The sequence below is a fragment of the Tympanuchus pallidicinctus genome, unplaced genomic scaffold (genome assembly GCF_026119805.1).
Source record: "Tympanuchus pallidicinctus isolate F22 unplaced genomic scaffold, pur_lepc_1.0 scaffold5, whole genome shotgun sequence".
Taxonomy (NCBI): domain Eukaryota; kingdom Metazoa; phylum Chordata; class Aves; order Galliformes; family Phasianidae; genus Tympanuchus; species Tympanuchus pallidicinctus.
Genome location: NW_026294769.1, coordinates 56,915,865 through 56,933,024, shown reverse-complemented (window position 1 = coordinate 56,933,024; position 17,160 = coordinate 56,915,865). Strand labels below are relative to the sequence as shown.

The 17,160-nt window shown below is 38.3% G+C and overlaps 1 protein-coding gene and 1 long non-coding RNA gene across 19 annotated transcripts in view; one reads left to right on the top strand and one right to left on the bottom strand.

The window, feature by feature from the left end:
* Positions 1–17,160, top strand: part of LOC128091540 (uncharacterized) — a 340,253-nt gene that overhangs the window by 54,558 nt on the left and 268,535 nt on the right. The gene's annotated exons all lie outside the window — the stretch shown is intronic.
* The window catches only part of RIMS2 (regulating synaptic membrane exocytosis 2), a 433,643-nt gene that overhangs the window by 309,177 nt on the left and 107,306 nt on the right, over positions 1–17,160 (bottom strand). For all 18 annotated transcript variants that reach the window (XM_052704729.1, XM_052704718.1, XM_052704722.1 and 15 more), the window contains exon 3: positions 8,692–9,002. In XM_052704729.1, the coding sequence (XP_052560689.1) occupies positions 8,692–9,002 (311 nt within the window). The remainder of the gene's footprint in view (positions 1–8,691; positions 9,003–17,160) is intronic.

Sequence of the window (17,160 nt, the reverse complement as noted above, 5' to 3'; positions counted from 1 at the left end):
TTTAATGACATAATATTTAATTCTGAAAACACAGCTACTCTAGTCTTATTATGCTATATTCGCTTTTCAGGTGTTGCTTTTTTTTCCTCAAATGTGACAATCAAATAGGTTTATATTTACTAAAACTCTTAATCTTGCCATTTACATGTAATTTATCTTTTACACTGTGCTACTGAAGTGACTGCTTTATTATTTGTGTCTTTTGGAGGCACAAAGAAAGAGCCAAAGAATTAGTGCCAGTAACAATTACTCATTCTCATTTTTCACTTTAATTCAGTCCATACAGCCATGGCAAAAAGTAAGACAAGAAAAGATCATTCACTGAATGCACTCCTGCAGATTCCAGAGCCACTGAGCCACCAGAAGTGACAAACTTAAGTGTGCAGAGTATTTTATTAAATATTAGCCTTTTCACTCAGTTGCACTGCACAGATGTAACTAATTCACCTTTACACACCATTTTTTTAAAGATGAAATTCAAACAATATCTGTTATTTACATTGCTAAAGAGAAATTAGATTCCAATGGAAAGAGCACAGCACAACTAAGGATTATGTACACACAGCGAGCTCAGACATTCATGTTTGGGCAAGGTCAACAAAACAGCAGTTTGAAAAGATATGCTCAACCCCAAAAGGTACCAGCTTCATTAATCAAAAATTAGAAATACTATTACCCTGATTTTTTTCTGATATTGCTTTCTTTTAGGATCAGTGTAGCTTAAAATCAAAACTGCATTTAATTCTGTAACTGTTAGCTGATGTTAACATTTAATAAAAGCGTTCAATATTCTGATGCAGCTGAGACCTGTGCTTATATATTAGATTATGCATAGTCTTCTAGCACCGTTAAAGACATAGCTATAATGTACAGATAATAATGCAAAGGAAGGCCAAAATCCACTTCAAAGATACCAAGGATCAGCACGGATATCAAGACTTCTCTAAGCTCATTCACCATGAGTGAGAAAAGTCAAGAGAGACAGTGCTAGACTTCAGTGCAACAAATACACATAATTAAGAAAAAAATAATAACAAAAGCAAAACAAACATCATGTTACAATGGAATTATTTTTCTAAAGTTACTCTACATTTTGTGAAATTGTAAAAATGAAAATCCTTGAAATCAACAGAAAATTGTGAGAATGGTTACAGTTGACTTCATATTTTTAAAATGGAATTCTTTCTCTGTTATGTACTTAATTACCACACTCTTTAATGGTGAAAAGAAAATCAGCAAACTGTTGATTAAGGTAGGCTTGACTTGCTACAGTTAAGGAACTTTCCTCTTTCTTTTTTCTCTTCACCAAACAAATAAGCTTTCCCTGAGAAAAGAATACCAAAGTGCATGTCCCATTGCTAAGCGGCCCATGAGTGCTCCTGCAACTCAGCACAGGCTCTACAGAAACAAGGCTAGTGTTTAAGAAAAAAAAGTTTTCTATATATATATTTAATACAGCAACATCAGAAACAGTTCACCACAACTCAGTGGTTGTCTTGATATGTTAGAGAAAAGAAAATTGGAAAAGGGGAGGGAAAACAGAGAGGAGGGAGAGCAAGAACAAGGATTAAGTCTCAAAAAACACACAGCAGTCACAGTGCTGCTGCACATGCCTTGAATGTTTTACTAGCATTGAAACTAGTTATGTTAGTGGGAAATCCACAAAACCAAGGTTCTGAGATGAACAGAACTGTACAGTTTCAGTTTTCTGATGAAGGACAGTTCTGCAAAGGTAATGGTGAGAGACAAAAGATGCCCCTCTTTTCCAGTGCTAGCTAGGGGAGCATGTAGATGCTAAAGCCCACTGCAGCAATAACAGGTAGAAACATAGCACACCTGCTATATGTAGGCCAGGATATTAACTAATAATGTCAATACTCTTCAGGAACTTCTTACACAAACTCTGCATGCAGGCAGTAAGGACAGTACCAAACTCCTCCCTCACCCTCAAGAGGGAGGTTATAAGAGAAAAGGTCCCTCACTACAAGAAAGACATTGAGGCCCTGGAGCGTGTTCAGAGAAGGGCAACAGAGCTGAGAAGGACCTGGAGCACAGGACTTATGAGGAGTGGCTGAGGGAGCTGGGATTGTGCAGTCTGGAGAAGAGGAGGCTCAGAGCCCCCAGGAACAGCACATCAACTACATCACTGGGTAAGCTGTTCCAGCCTCACTACTCCCACTGTAAAAGACTTTACCAAATATTCTTGATTTCCACAGCCCTGAGTAAAGATTGAACGAATTTTTTAAGTCAACTGGGCGCTACAGTTACTCAGTACTCAGAAACAATCAAAATCAGAGGCTGCTTTACAGTGCTGTATCCTAAGTGTTCAGGTGGCAGAAAAAAAAACTGCGACAATCAGGAAATGGCTGTTTTTCAGTCTGATTAAAAGAAATGTAGCCGACTTCACATTACACTGTCACGTTTTAAATTGCAATAAATTGTCATTCATGTTCTCAGTATCAACCACTCATAATTCAGTAATTATTGAAGACCTATTTGTAAAAGACACATGAAAGAGATGTACACAAATTTTCATTATTTAATGTCTGCTGCCCTTTGCAGTTTCTTAGCTAGCTTATGCCCGATTCTTCCTCTCTCTTCTTCCTCCCTCTCATTTTGGTCTCTTTTTTCTCTCTGTTCACACCTTGGCATCCCAAACTGCAGTCCCAAGTGACAGACTCTAGGCTGCCAGCTCATCCTGGCACTCTCTCCAAGAACGGAAGCAAAGGGACACTGGATCATTTCCATTTCACTGCCACTGGTAATGCAATAGGAAAAAAATCCCGTATGTCAGACACACATGTATATATTCCACTAAAAATATATATTCAGAAAACCTGCATCTCAAAATCCAAGTGGTCTCAACAATCTTGTTTGCAGTTCTCTCTCAGAATAAAACATACTTCTCAACCCATTACAGTTAGTGGAAAACACTGTATTTTTTCTTTTCTGAGAAGAAACAACTGAGAAAATAGAAAATGAAACCTCAAAACAAGTATGTATTTTTGAAAGGAGAAGGGAGAAGGAGGGACGAAGGATATATTTTATCTGCCTGCTGGCCTGGAAAATGGATGCTGCTGTTGTGCAACTCTGCAGCTGCTCACTCTCTCAATTTGTTGTTTTCATTCTGTTTTTTATGATTTCATCTCATATCCTTACAGTTAATCTGAAGAGGGTTCAGGCAGCTTCATTCACAAGTCTTGCACTAAATCATGACCTTGCAGATACCAGGAACCAACTCTCTTGTTTTTATATGGCTCTGATAGAAGCAGAAAAATAAATTGACTCATGAAACATGCAAACAAATTTTCTTTCAACATTTTCAAAATTTTTTGCATAACAAAATATTTTTGAGGAGATCTTATCTTTCAGTAATGGAACGAATGAAAAAATATAGGAGATGAGAAAGAGTTGCATTATCCTAACCTTGCAGTAGGAAGATGTACGGTTTGTTTCCAACTTCAAGAGAGCTATCAAAGGATTGTGAATAGCTAGATATATACAAAAGAGTTTCATGTAGGAAGCAACATGTCTAGAATGTCACAAAAGATTTAAGATTTAAACCACTGATGTCAGATCTGAAAAATGACTAAAATAGCATTAAAACTCATTTTACCAAGGGCAAAAATAAAAAATTATTGTGCAGCTCAAATATATTGACGTCACCTGAAGATCTAACAGTTCAGACAAAGAGAATGACACAACAAAAAGCTTTAGATCAGCATTAACATTTCCTGTTCCCCAGCTTTTATTAACAGGATGTTATACACAGTTTAATAGGACGTTACAAACACTTGCTTTGGCTTAAGCAGAGGAATGAAATCAGCCATTTCACTGACTGATAGCATGCTACAAAATGACTGAAAGAAGAATATGTCTTTTCAGACCATTCTTTTGCTATTAAGGAAACCAAACTTAATGAACGATAGGTAGTATAGGTCTTGAGGACAATAGAGTATATGAATGCTTTTGCTTAAAATGAAATAAAAAGGGCCTTTTTGTGTAATCCAGAATTAATGTGAAATTGGATCACACAAATCAAAGAACTGCAGTGCATACAGCCATAAATGCACCATCTGTGCACAGCAGACCTCAGAACGGAACTTCTGAGTCTGTGGATTATATGGAGTAATATTTTGCATTTCTTTGATTCACATCATTTGGTAGTTTTCAGAGTCCAGCATTATACTACAACAGAATCCAAACTCAGCTCACAAGATTAAGTCTACGAAAACCAGTACATACGGTTACTTCTTAACCACCCTTAGCATAAAATCTCCGTGCAATTCAAATTATGTCAGTGTCACCTCAAACAACATCAAATATGATATAGCTAAGTAAGTAAATTAACACTGTGCCTGCTGCCACTGCCTTCTCCGTAGATTCACTGCATAGAAAGCAGTAAAAACACTGTAAGGTAGATTATAAATACTGGATATGGTGTAGAAAAAAATTTAATAACGAAAAACTGTTCTGCGGGTGTGAAGTACAACCTGCTGCTGAATCGTTTATGACTTCTCTCTTCCTCTGCAGTACATCCAATATGAGAAAAACATCCTTGGAGAATGTGCAATCTGAAATCATTCCAGCTTTCTTTAAGGCAACAAATTCCAGATCAATCAAAGAGGATCTACATTCAAGTATCTATGTGTGTGAGCAGTTTAGGATCTATCAATTGTAAACAGAACAGTTGCAACATCCAGAGAACAGTCAGACTAGCAGTTCAAACAATTAATATTATTTTAATAAAGCATAATACTAGTAAAGAAAACAGGACAAAAATCTATTGAGTACTACTCAATACTAAAAAGCAAAAGGAATGAGATAGAAATGGTTTGACATTCCTGAGATTCTGAGATTCCATCAGAAGAGAGGTGGCCAGCAGGGACAGGGAGGTGATTGTCCCCCTCTACTCTGCTCTTGTGAGGCCCCAGCTGGAGTACTGTGTCCAGGTGTGGAGCCCCCAGTACTAAAAAGACAGGAAGCTGTTGGAGAGGGTCCAGAGGAGAGCCACAAAGATGATAAGGGGACTGGAGCACCTCCTCTACGAAGACGAGCCGAGGGAGCTGGGCTTGTTCAGCCTGGAGAAAAGAAGGCTGTAGGGTGACCTCATTACAGCTTTTCAGTATCTAAATGGAGCCTACAAACGGGAGGGGAGTCAACTCTTTGAAAGGGTAGATAACAGCAGGACAAGGGGAAATGGTTTTAAGTTGAGGGAGGGAAGATTTAGGTTGGATGTCAGGGGAAATTCTTTACAGAGAGAGTGGTGAGGTGCTGGAACAGGCTGCCCAGAGAGGCTGTGGATGCCCCATCCCTGGAGGTGTTCAAGGCCAGATTGGATGGGGCTCTGGGCAGCCTGGTCTAGTATTAAATGGGGAGGTTGGCGGCCCTGCATGTGGCACAGGGGGTTGGAGTTTCATGATCCTTGAGGTCCCTTCCAACCCTGGCCATTCTGTGATTCTGTGATTCTGAGAATGAACAGTGCCTTTTACTCCGTGACGAAGTTCTCTCCAGATAACCAACTGTACTGGTTTTGGCTGGAATAATTTGTTTCATAGTAGCTCATATGGTGATGTATTTTGGATTTGTGCCCAGAATAGCACTGATAACACATTGCTGTTTTAGCTGTTGCTGAGCAGCACTTGCACAACACTAAGGACTTTTCAGGTTCTCACACTGCCCAGCTAGCGAGGAGGAAGAGGAAGGACACTAGAAGCCTAGAGGGGACACAACCAAGGGAGCTGACCCAAACTGGTAAAAAAGGATATCTCATACCATATGACATCATGCTTAGCGGGGGGAAAAAAAGGTGGGGGTATGGAAGAAGTGGGAACATTCATCTTCCAAAGTAACGATTACGTGTAACTGGAGCCTTGCTCTCCTGGAAACAGCTGAACATCTGAATGCCGATGGGGAACAATAAATGAATTACTCCTTTTGCTCTTCTTGCACACACAGCTTTTGTTTACCTATTAAACTGTCCTTAACTTAACCCACAAGTTCTCTTGCTTTTACCCTTCATATTCTCTTCCCCATCCCACCAGCAGGAAATGAGTAGCTGGTGGTGCTGAGCTGCCTACCAGGGCAAACCCACAGCACTCAGCTCAGACATACAGCGCTTGGTATAAAGAACTGCAAAGCAATGATTGCCGCAACAGAAAAGGAAGCTGATCAAAAAGGTTTAAAAAAAAAAAAACACAAAACCTACATTTGACATTTCTATTCATAAAAACTATAAAGCATGGAGTTTTTGAGATACTTTTTTATTGTAAGTGGTTTACTGTTTTTTAAACTCTTGAAATTACTTTTGGTGCAATATCTCACGTGTTTGGGGCATAAATAAAATAGAGACAATATTGTTCTTACTTTCTACCTCCTGTTATTTACACTGTGCAACATAAACAGGAAAAAAAAGAAAAAAAAAACACTGCTAAACACTGCTTGCTTTTTGGCAGTTTCCCTGTTATCATTTTAATTCTGCCACATTATTCTCATGGATTTAATTTCCCCAGAGGAATGACCTATCATATTAGAGTAGCCACATTTCTTCATGGACTTAAGAATTTTAAAAAGCCTGTCATGACAGTCTCCCATATAACGTATTTTTCACTTTCTGGTTCTTTCACTTAATGTGAAAATAAATACATAACATGAAGCATTCAGAAACTAAGGCTCATAGTCTGTAAGACTTTAGGAATAAAGTTGAATATAATTTCTTGATGGCAACTGTAAGTTTCAAATTAATAACATGAGTTTTCTTAACTTGATCAATAATAAAGATCATCATATATTTATGTTCACCTCTTAACAGCCACTGAATGCAGTGAAATTGTAAGCCTTCCCGGAACTACTGCTGAGAATAGCACTGGGTCACAGCATACATAGGTTGAATGGATGGCCTATCCTTATGTTTGAAATCTAGAATAGTCTCTCTCAGAGGTGCTAATGTTTCCCTTTTACAGCCCATCCGACCAATCAGCCTTTGATGACTGGGCATCCTTTTCGACATCTCCTCCAAAGGTAACTTGAGGTATATTGAGGCTAGAAAATTATTCTGAAGACCCTTTAACCTTCAAGAGCAAGTAATACATATAAATATACTCTAAGCGTGTTTGTACATGTTAGTTAGGGAACACTAGTATTAGTAACTAAATAAAATAGAAAGTGCTCAGATAGAGCACTCTGTTCAGCAGTGTTGATAATGATCAGCAGAATGATTCTGGCTTCAGGCATGAAATCCAAATTCTTCTCCTGCTAAACATTATAGTGTCCATGTTTATCATATTTATCATACTCTGGTTAGAGTAAATGCATAGTATGTATCTGAATTATATATTTGTATCTCTACGTTTCCATCTCTGGATGCACAGAATATAAAAATATTTTCAGTTATTACTGACGAGATTAATAAGAAAGCTGTTAGTTGGTTTGTATCATGCCTTTATCATTCCATTTCCCCAGCAAAATTGCAGAATTATGGAGAAAGAAAAAAAAAAAAAAGAGGAAAAAAAAAGAAACACTTCTTAGCATGAAGTTAAGCTGCCAGGTCTAGTACTGAATTTTCACAGAGATCATGCGTATAAAGGAGGAGCACTTGGAGCCACTAAATGGATCCATCAGCTGAAATCAGAGCAAAGGGCAATAGACAGAGTAAGTGAAACAAAAAAGGTTTAGATTAATTACAATCAATTTGTCTTCAGATAAGGTTTAAAAATAGGAAATAAAATATGGTAGAATTCAAGAGGTGAGGGGAAAATGATTTTAATTATATTGGCTGTAAAAGATAATATAACTATCTAACTTGTTTCAAGCTTAGGGTATAAATATTGTTGAAAAGGTTACAGCTAGGCAGGAAGAGGAAGGCTGCCAGACGATGCTGCTCTTGCTGCCAAATACCAAGGCAGGTGGAGGCCTCTGGAGAGAGAGGATATCATTTCCATGGAAACAGATGAGCAAACTCTCTTCTTTCCCTCCCTAACATTTTTAAATTCCTATTCTACCTTGTTTAGAAGGAAATTAAATTTATTTAATTAAACAGTTTTTACTTTTCTGTTCCAGTAAAGTGCAGTTGCAGAGCTTGAGAGCCTCAGAGTGACTTTTCGCATAATCGCATTAAGAAAGAGGGAAGGAAATTCTATCTCCATCTCCTGGCAAGTTTGGGTCCCAATACATCAGTGTTAAAAGAGCCATAGTTTCAAGCCATAGTTTCAATAGTTTCATAGTTTCAAACAAGCGAAAAAAAAGCACCTTATTCTAATGACAAGAACTCAACAAGAAATTGAGGAACCATGAAAAGACTCAAATCATCACACAAAGTTCTCACCATCATCTACTAAAATGCTTTGCTGAGCCTTGTTTTAGATTACAAACATTCTGTTACCAAGTGAGCAGCCAAAAACACTCAGGTACAGCACCACCTCTATGATTCAACAAATCTCCAAGCACATGGACAAGTTCTGTCACACTGCAACAGTTATTTTCCATGAATTCTTATGAGTGAAGAACACACATTGTCTGTGACCATTTGAACACAGTAAGCGGCTCCTCAGCTGCTTCTTGTGAGGGTTGTTTCAATAAACCCCTTATGTATTTCAAAGCATACAGGATAAGATAAAGCTAAAAAAGAAAAAATTAAATTTGTAGCATAAATTCAACAGATCTTTTCAGTGTAAGTATTAAATACTTTCTTACCTGTCTGATGTTGTGTCACTTGTTATTTGATGCTTTGCTCCAGAACCATTCTTAATCGAGTCTTGCCTGGTGAGTCCTTGAGATCTGTTTTTGTCCAAAACTTGTGTGGATATGTCACCTGGGGGTCCTTGGTACTGCAAATGCTCTTGGAGCTTTGCTTTTTTCTCTTGAGGTGCCTCCTCGTTCCGCAGATCTCTAGTACCTTCTTGGTCAGGCTTCTGTGGTGCGTTTGATCCACTGTTATAGAACCAGGCTCCTGATTTTGTGAGGATTTCTTGTTGTTTTCGGCACAAGTTACATACCCACATTACCTGTTCAGACATATTTAAATGGAAAATCTGGTTAGTTTGCAAATAGTGTAGAAAAATTTTCTTCAAACTTACATCAACAGATTACTGTCATTTCCAAAGGTATAAATAATCCTTTTCTAACTTTATTATAATTACAATAGCTTATCTACAGCACAATGTCCATACAATGTTTGAAGAAATTGTTTTAAATATAAACATACAAAAAAAAAACCTTTTATACTATCTTTGCTTTGTTGTTACAGTGCAAGAGAATGCCAGAGAACGAGACATTTATCCACTGGCATTTCGATGGCAGTAAATGTGAAATTTGAAAATAAAGTCTAACGTTTGAAGATAGCAGAAAAAAAGGAAGGGATAAAAAATTCATTAAACACTTTTCTTATTTATTAAGCTACTTTCTTATTAACTCAGAGTAAAACACTTTGGAATAAATCCTCTGCTTGTTTGTAACAAGTAATTTTTTAATCCTCCAAATGTTTTGCTGCAGTCTGCTTTTTATATTTATATGAATCAGCTGATTTCAAGATTGACTTTATTTTCTAAGCTATCGTAAATTAAAACAATTTTATAAATAACACAGTATATACAGTGCTGAGTCTCTCCATAGCTAAGAATTAGCTTCCGCTGTACGCTTTAAGCTATTAAAATGATTCTAACGACCTGGTTGTGAGACAGTAATGAGATTTTTAATATTCTAAAATTCATTTGCAGTGCTCACCTTAGATACATGACAGTGCACATAACTGACAATGCCAATTACTTTTTAAGTCAATTTCACATTTAATTCTTACATTACAATAAAATATATCACGATGCAATGAATAAAATGTAATAGGCAACTTATTAATTTAATGGCATATTGAGATTGGTTATGATACTATCTTAAAGTTTTGATTATATATACGTAAAATTAATTCACCTCATTTTTAGAATCACAGAATCATTTGTGTTGGAAGGGACTTTTAAAGGTCATCTAGTCCAACATCCCTGCAGTGGACACCTACAGTGAGATCAGGTTGCTCAGAGCCTGGTCCAGCCAGATCTTGAATGTCTGATAGTGGAGGTTGCCACGACCTTGGTGTAAGACCTTGCCCTTAGTTCTGTTGAACCTCATGAGGTTCACCTAAGCCCACTGCACAAGCCTGTCCAGGTTGCTCTGGATGGCACCCTGTCCCTCAAGCACACTGACTACACCACACAGCCTGGTGTCATCTACAAGCTTGCTGAGGATGCACTCAATCCCACTGCTGATTTCACTGATAAAGATAAGAAAGAGCCTACGTCCCAGTACTGACCCCTCAGGGACACCACTCATCACTGATCTCCATCCAGACATGGAGCCATTGATCACTTTAGCACTTCGCTCCTTAATTTCCATTTTTCTTTATTCTTGACTCTTCTTTTTTGTCTTACTTTTACTACATATTCCTTCAATGTCTACACTCAGCCCTCAATGTAGTTATCATTTCTCCAGTTCTAAGCCAATACTGAACTGTTTCTTTTTCAAATGCTCACAAAAGGACTTTCAGTGGCTTAATTTAATGCTCTTCATTATTCTTTTAAATGCTAGATGGTTGAATTACATTGAAAATTTAGCTTCTGCCTCCATAATACATCTGGTTCTGCCCACCACAAAAGGGTTCAGAATCTGTAAGCTGTATCTTACTTTCATTCTCCAGTAAGTTAATTAATAGAAAATTTGGGCCATGCTGTCTTGTCAAGACTCATCAAAAATGTTTTTGGTGAGAGCTCTTACTCAAATTCACTGATTTCCTCATCCCAATCTGCTATGCTAGGAGCAGTGTACTTGCCAGTGTAATGGTGGCAATATGCCCCATCCTGGCAAGTATCTCTCTTTTATAGCTCTGATACTCCACTTTTGAGAACTCAAGTCAGCTTATTTCAATGAAGCAGAACAAGTTATCTAAGCACTGACAGGATAAAAAATCAAGGCTCCCTGAGCAGCTGGTTGTCTGAAGCGGTCTAGATTTGCCTTGAAGGTCAATACCACGCATGCTTCAGGCCTGGCCATCAGTCAAACATAATGTCAGAACAGGTCTATTTTACTTTTGTGAATTGCTAATTAGGAAGAAGACAAAATCTCCAAAGTTAATCTTCCACACTGAAGACAGAAGCATTTTTGCCCTGTTTAATAAGTTACAAGTAAAAGCCTTTAGCATTTATGCATGTTTTTCTCACTGTTGAAATAAGCTGTAAAATTTCCATCTATGTACTAGTGTAATGAAAGGACCTGATCCAAAAGTATAAAAATATATTACAACTTCAATCACTACCGGTCAAAATCCCCCCAAAATTTTATTAATTTCCTTCTATTAGTAGATATTGAAATGTTACAAAAACTAAACACCACAGTCTAAACACTTAAGCAACCACGTCCTCATTTGTCAGTCACATTTTCTCCCAGGACAACACACTCTAAGATGACCAGTATTATCATCCTGTACTCAACAAAATGATAGGTCTTTCTGAATGAAAGAGAATTTAATAGCTCTTCTTCTAAAAGAAGAATCACAAGAGTCCTTCTGATCTTCCCTAGGACACACAAAATGTAGTGACCCGCTCCAATATAAATCTCAGCTGCTACCAATCTGGGTAGCTGATGATGTATATCAGAGCAGAGCAATGCAATTGCTGGGGCCATGAGACCAGCATGAAACAAGCAAATGTTTTATGAGAAAAGTTCAAACAAGCCCAGGCTATGTAAAAGCTATTGCCTATCTTGGTTGCACATGTCATTATTGCAGGTAACTTTGCTTAAGATATCTGATACTTTAATGTTCATCTTTAAAGCCTGGAAGCTATTTTTCATTGATTGCCAGTGGCACTTTATGAAAGACACTATGTTATATGCCAGCCCTACTGAAGTCAAACTGGCTCTTGCTGTTTTCACCATTCAATATTTCTTATGGAATACTGAAGTAATTTGGTCAGACCTACAGGAAATAACAGGAGCACTTAAGCTGAAAGCACTTCATGAAACATAATGAACATTTTCAAAAATGAAACTTTACTTAAGGCATTCATATCGGGAAAAAAAAAATAAATAGAACATTGCTTTATTTGGAAAAGACCTCTAAGATCATCTAGTCCAACTGTCCATCTACCACCAGTATTGCTCACGAGACCATGTTCCTGAGTAATACATCTAGCCTTTCCTTAAACACCTCCAGGGATGGTGACTCCACCACCTCCCTGAACAGCCTGTGTCAATGCCTAACCCACTTCTTCCCAAACCAGCTGTAGGCAGAGACGTCCCCTGTCCCAGTCTACCCAACACATCTCCGCAACATTGCATTCTGCTGCTTGGCTTGCACTAATGACCTCTCTGAAGCCCTCTGGTGCAGAGTGGTGTCTCATGCTGCACAATGGGCCTGGGCTGTTTTGGGAGCCTGCTCCCACTCTGGACCTGATGAGACAACTCTCTTCTGCACATCTCTGGGATGGTGCTGCAGCTACATGCAGAGTAGGGTGTGCTGCTGGATGCACACAGGCACAAAGCTTACTCTGATCCTGCTGCTTTATGATGTTGAGCTTCCTCACTTGCTTCTCACTCTTCTACACACTGATGCACACTTCTGTGCTGTTGACCCAGGCAGATACAGTTTTAGCTTCAAATAATTACAAAGAACAAGCAAAATGGCAATCGTCAAGCTCAGAAATGTATGTACTGTCAATGCTCACTATGAAATTTCAATTCTGCACCACTGGCAACAAACTTCTCCATTCTATCCGAGAGCGTAGGAGTATTTCCGCCATGTAAGGAACATCAGTAATTTACAGGGCAGGCCTCTCAACTATGTCAGTAGGAGCAGAGAGAACAAGGTGGCACCTGCTGTGTGGGAATTCTCCTTCCGCCAGCAGGACTCACTGAGGCAGCTGCCCACAGCAGCTCCAGGCCTGCAGAGACATCCTGCCCTGAACAAGGCCCAGATGGAGTTTTGCGTGGCTGGGCCAGACGCGCAGCAAGAAAGGGAGCTCCATGAGTGGATCTTGTGCTAAAGCTCACATTTTGACAGTTCTGCAAGGGAGAACCACAAAAGCCTTACCTCTGAATCAGCAATTTAAAAAAGGTTAATCCTTTCCTCACAAACCTTGCATGCTGAAGCAGGTGCACTGCCTGCTACACCCATTTCCAGTACTCCACCACCACTCTGAAGAACTCAGAAGTCTAAATCACAAACACTTTTTGTGCACAAGCATCATCTTGTTCTGCACAAGTTGCATCTTAGAGCCTCAATCCTCAATGCCAGAACAGGTCCAATTTTAAAAGGAAAACATGGAGCAAAGTGTGCTCTTCAACAGCTCTGACAGACAGACATTAAGTAACACTTTAGAGACTGAAGTGCCTGCAATGCTGACACACATTTCAATACGAAAGGCTGACCCACCACCTAGTGCCTGCGATAAGAATTGCTGAATCTCTTTTCAAATACATTTCTCCCGGTGCAAAAATAATCACACAAAATATGTCTATCCTGACATTTTCACATTAACTCTTAATATTCTTTTTTCAGACAAATACTTCTTCTTAGATACAAAACTTTCTTTTTGAGAAGACATATTCCAAGTTTGGATTTGACAGACTTATTTCAAATCTCCCAGCTGCTTTCAGTTCACAAACATTATTCTATACAGAGAAGGAACAAATTTTGTTGTTTTTTTTTTATTCCTTGACCACTTCTCACAAGATTATTCTATAACATGCTCTAATTTCTACCAACACCATTGAAAAGCTTTCATTATATAATACTAGTGCTGTTTATTTATTCTGAAAGTACACAAAAGCAAACCCTGCAATAGACAAATAATCAGCCACTGCACATCTACGTAGCAAACATAATTAAGGCTAGAAAAATCACTCCTTTATATTGTCCTAAATAAAACCATTATATATTTGTTCATTAGTTGAAACTTTTCATAACCTATTATATAAATTCATTTAAATGGAAAATAAATTTATGAAGAAATTAAATCTGAAGACATTTTAAATGAAATTACGTGTAATAAAAATGATACAGTACCACAGTCATTTTAACAGTATCTAATAAATTATCTGAAAAGACAGCTACCTCACAAAATACTCACTATTCCTCATATAATTAAACTACAGATGGCCCAACGCTAATTTCTGAGAATAAAACGTAAGACTCACTATATTTAAAATTAGATTAAAAGACACTGTGTATTTGATTACTCATTAACTTGAGTACCATAATTTAGATACTACAATTTAAGAAACAATTACCCTAAATTCTCATTAGTCTTAAGAACAGTGCTTTGAATTACAGATGTGCAAGTAATTCAGGAGGTGCAAAGTAATAAGGCTTATAGAGAACAGTAAAGTTTGTCATTACAGTACTACCAGCTTTCAGCATTCATTTCCTTGCCACAAGCAGGAATGTATTAGTGCAATATTAACTGCTATGCCTGTTGCCAGAGATTTTCAGAAAGCTTCTCTTAGAATCATAGAATCACAGAATCCTTAGAGTTGGAAGGCACTGTTAAAAATCATCCAGTCCAACTCCCCTGCAGTGAACAGAGACATCCACCAGCTAGATCAGGCTGCCCAGGACCTGATCCAGTCTCTCTTTGACAGTCTTCATGGATGGGGCATCCACTACATATCTGGCAACCTGTTCCTGTGCTTCACCATCCACTGTGTAAGACTTCTTCACTATTTCTAATCTAAATCTACCTTCTCTGAGCTTGAAGCCATTTCCCCTTGTTCTATCACAACACAGCCTGCTAAAGAATCTGTCCTTTTCTCTCCTGTAGCTTCCCTTTAGATACTGAAAACCTTGCAGCCTTCTCTTCTTCTGGCCAAACATCCCCAGCTCTTTTAGCCTGTCCTTGTAGGTGAGCTGTTCATCCTTTGAGTTTCCATCACTTTGTTTAAATATATATATATTATTGTTATGTGTACAATTCCTTAAACATTCTCCAAGGTAGCAAGATCATAGCATTGAAAGGAGTGGGGAAGAAAACTGAAGAAAATTCTTTGTTTGGGCCCAGCATCAAGCAACTAATTACGTTTAATAATATACTAAAGTTAACTCTTTTTTTTTTAACAGTCTGTCATGTATACCAAGTAACTCACATTATGGCGGAGTGCAATATTTTCAATGTTTGAAGCCGACCTGTACCAAAGAAGTTTTTTTGAGGAAGAAACACTTCACTTACTCCATTAGTCACCGCTTTGATTTGGAATAGACACTGCTGAATCAGTGCTGGCACTTGGCAACATGAGCCAGCTCCCTCTGTAAAATCACTGAAGTTGCAATTACACAGCAAATGCATGTGTCTTCTGCTAATGTGGCCTTACTGTAAGATACACTGGTATCTTCCTTACTTCTTATCCCAAGTTCTGTTGAACTTTCTTCATTCTGTATGTTTAACATATAATATTAAGTGTTTCCTAAGAACTGTTAGTCTAATCAGTGGTTGTCTTCTCTGTGGCTGCAACTGTCCTGATCAGAAATAAAACTTTTTATTATTCTTCATGATATTTTGAGTTCAAAGTTCTTTTAACTAGAACAGAAGATTTCTGTTAGCTAAAATATTAAATCCTATCTATTTGGTTCTGTACACTACTAAAAATGCCTCATGTTTGCTCTAAAACACAACAACTCATGTTTTTCTCAGCCTGAAATCTTGATTCTCTCTTACAGCTAAGACTACTGATATATGTTATATTCTTTTCTACAAGGTGTTTCCTTAAAAGTTTTTAATTTCACAGAATCAAAGAATTGCAGGTGTTGGAACGGACCACATGAGATCACTGAGTCCAACCTCTCTGCTAAAGCAGGCTCCCTACAGTAGGTTGCACAAGTAGGCATCCAGACAAGTCTTGAGTATCTCCACAGAAGGAGACTCCACCACCTCTCTGTGCAACCTGTTCCAGCACATTTACCATAAAGTTCTTCTGCATGTTGGTATGAAACTTCACATGTTTTTCAGCCATTACTCATTGTCCTATCACTAAGCACCACTAAGAAGAATCTGGTCTCATCCGTTTCCCTCCCACCTCCCTTTAGATACTTATAAATGTTTATTAGATTCACTCTCAGTCTTCTTTTCCCCAGGCTGAACAGACCTAGATTACTCAGCCTTTCCTCACACGGGAGATGTCCCAGGTCCTTTATCATCTTTGTTGCCCTCTGCTGGACTCTTTCTATAACATCCCCATCTTTTATAAACTGGGGAGCCCAGAACTGGAGATAGTATTCTAAATGTGGCCCCACCAGGGCAGAGCAGAGGGAGAGGATGACCTCTCTCAAGACTCCAGCCACGTTCTTTTTAGCGCATCCCAGGATACTGGCCTCCTTTGCCACCAGGGCACACTGCTGGCTCATTGTCGACCTGCTGTCCATCCGGATCTCCAGGTCCTTCTCTGCAGAGCTCCTGTCCAGCAGGTCAGCCCTAACCTGTACTGATGGACGTGATTATTCCTCCCCAGGTGCAAGACTCTAAATTTCCTCTTGTTAAACCTCATCAGACTCTTCCCTGCCCTACTCTTCAGCCCGTCCAGGTCTTGTTGAATGGTAGCACAGGCTTCTGAATATTTTACTATTATTTTTATTTAAGCAATTGCTTACAACTGTGCAAGACTTAAAATACGTACTATCAACAGCCAGCACTGAAACTTCTGTAAATGATAGTAAGTGGAGGATTTAGGGCTCATCTCTACGGACATTCTACTAGTGGTTCAAGTTAAGATGACAGATCCATCTTCTTTAGTTAGTAAAATTTTTAAATTTGTTGTTTTGAAGAAGATCATATCTCATGCATGCTCATTCACTGTGAACAGCAGGGTGTAGATACATTTGAACAAAGCAGAAACATTTCAATTTCATTACACTGTTGTGACCATACAAACAAGTCATCATCATGTAAAGAAGTGGACTTCATATGATCACATTCTATGTTTTTTTTCAAGTAAACTTTTTTAGCTTTTCCTCTGTTTACCTTCCATGCATAATGTCTTCTGTAAAACTTAAAAACTGCATCTCTTCTTTTCCAGTATCAATCCTACTTTGAGCAGAAGGTTGGACTAGATGACTCACAAAGTCCCTTCCAAACTGAATGATTCAATTGCCACTTCCAACAGGTTTTTTCTAACTCTCTTCCTATACAAAAG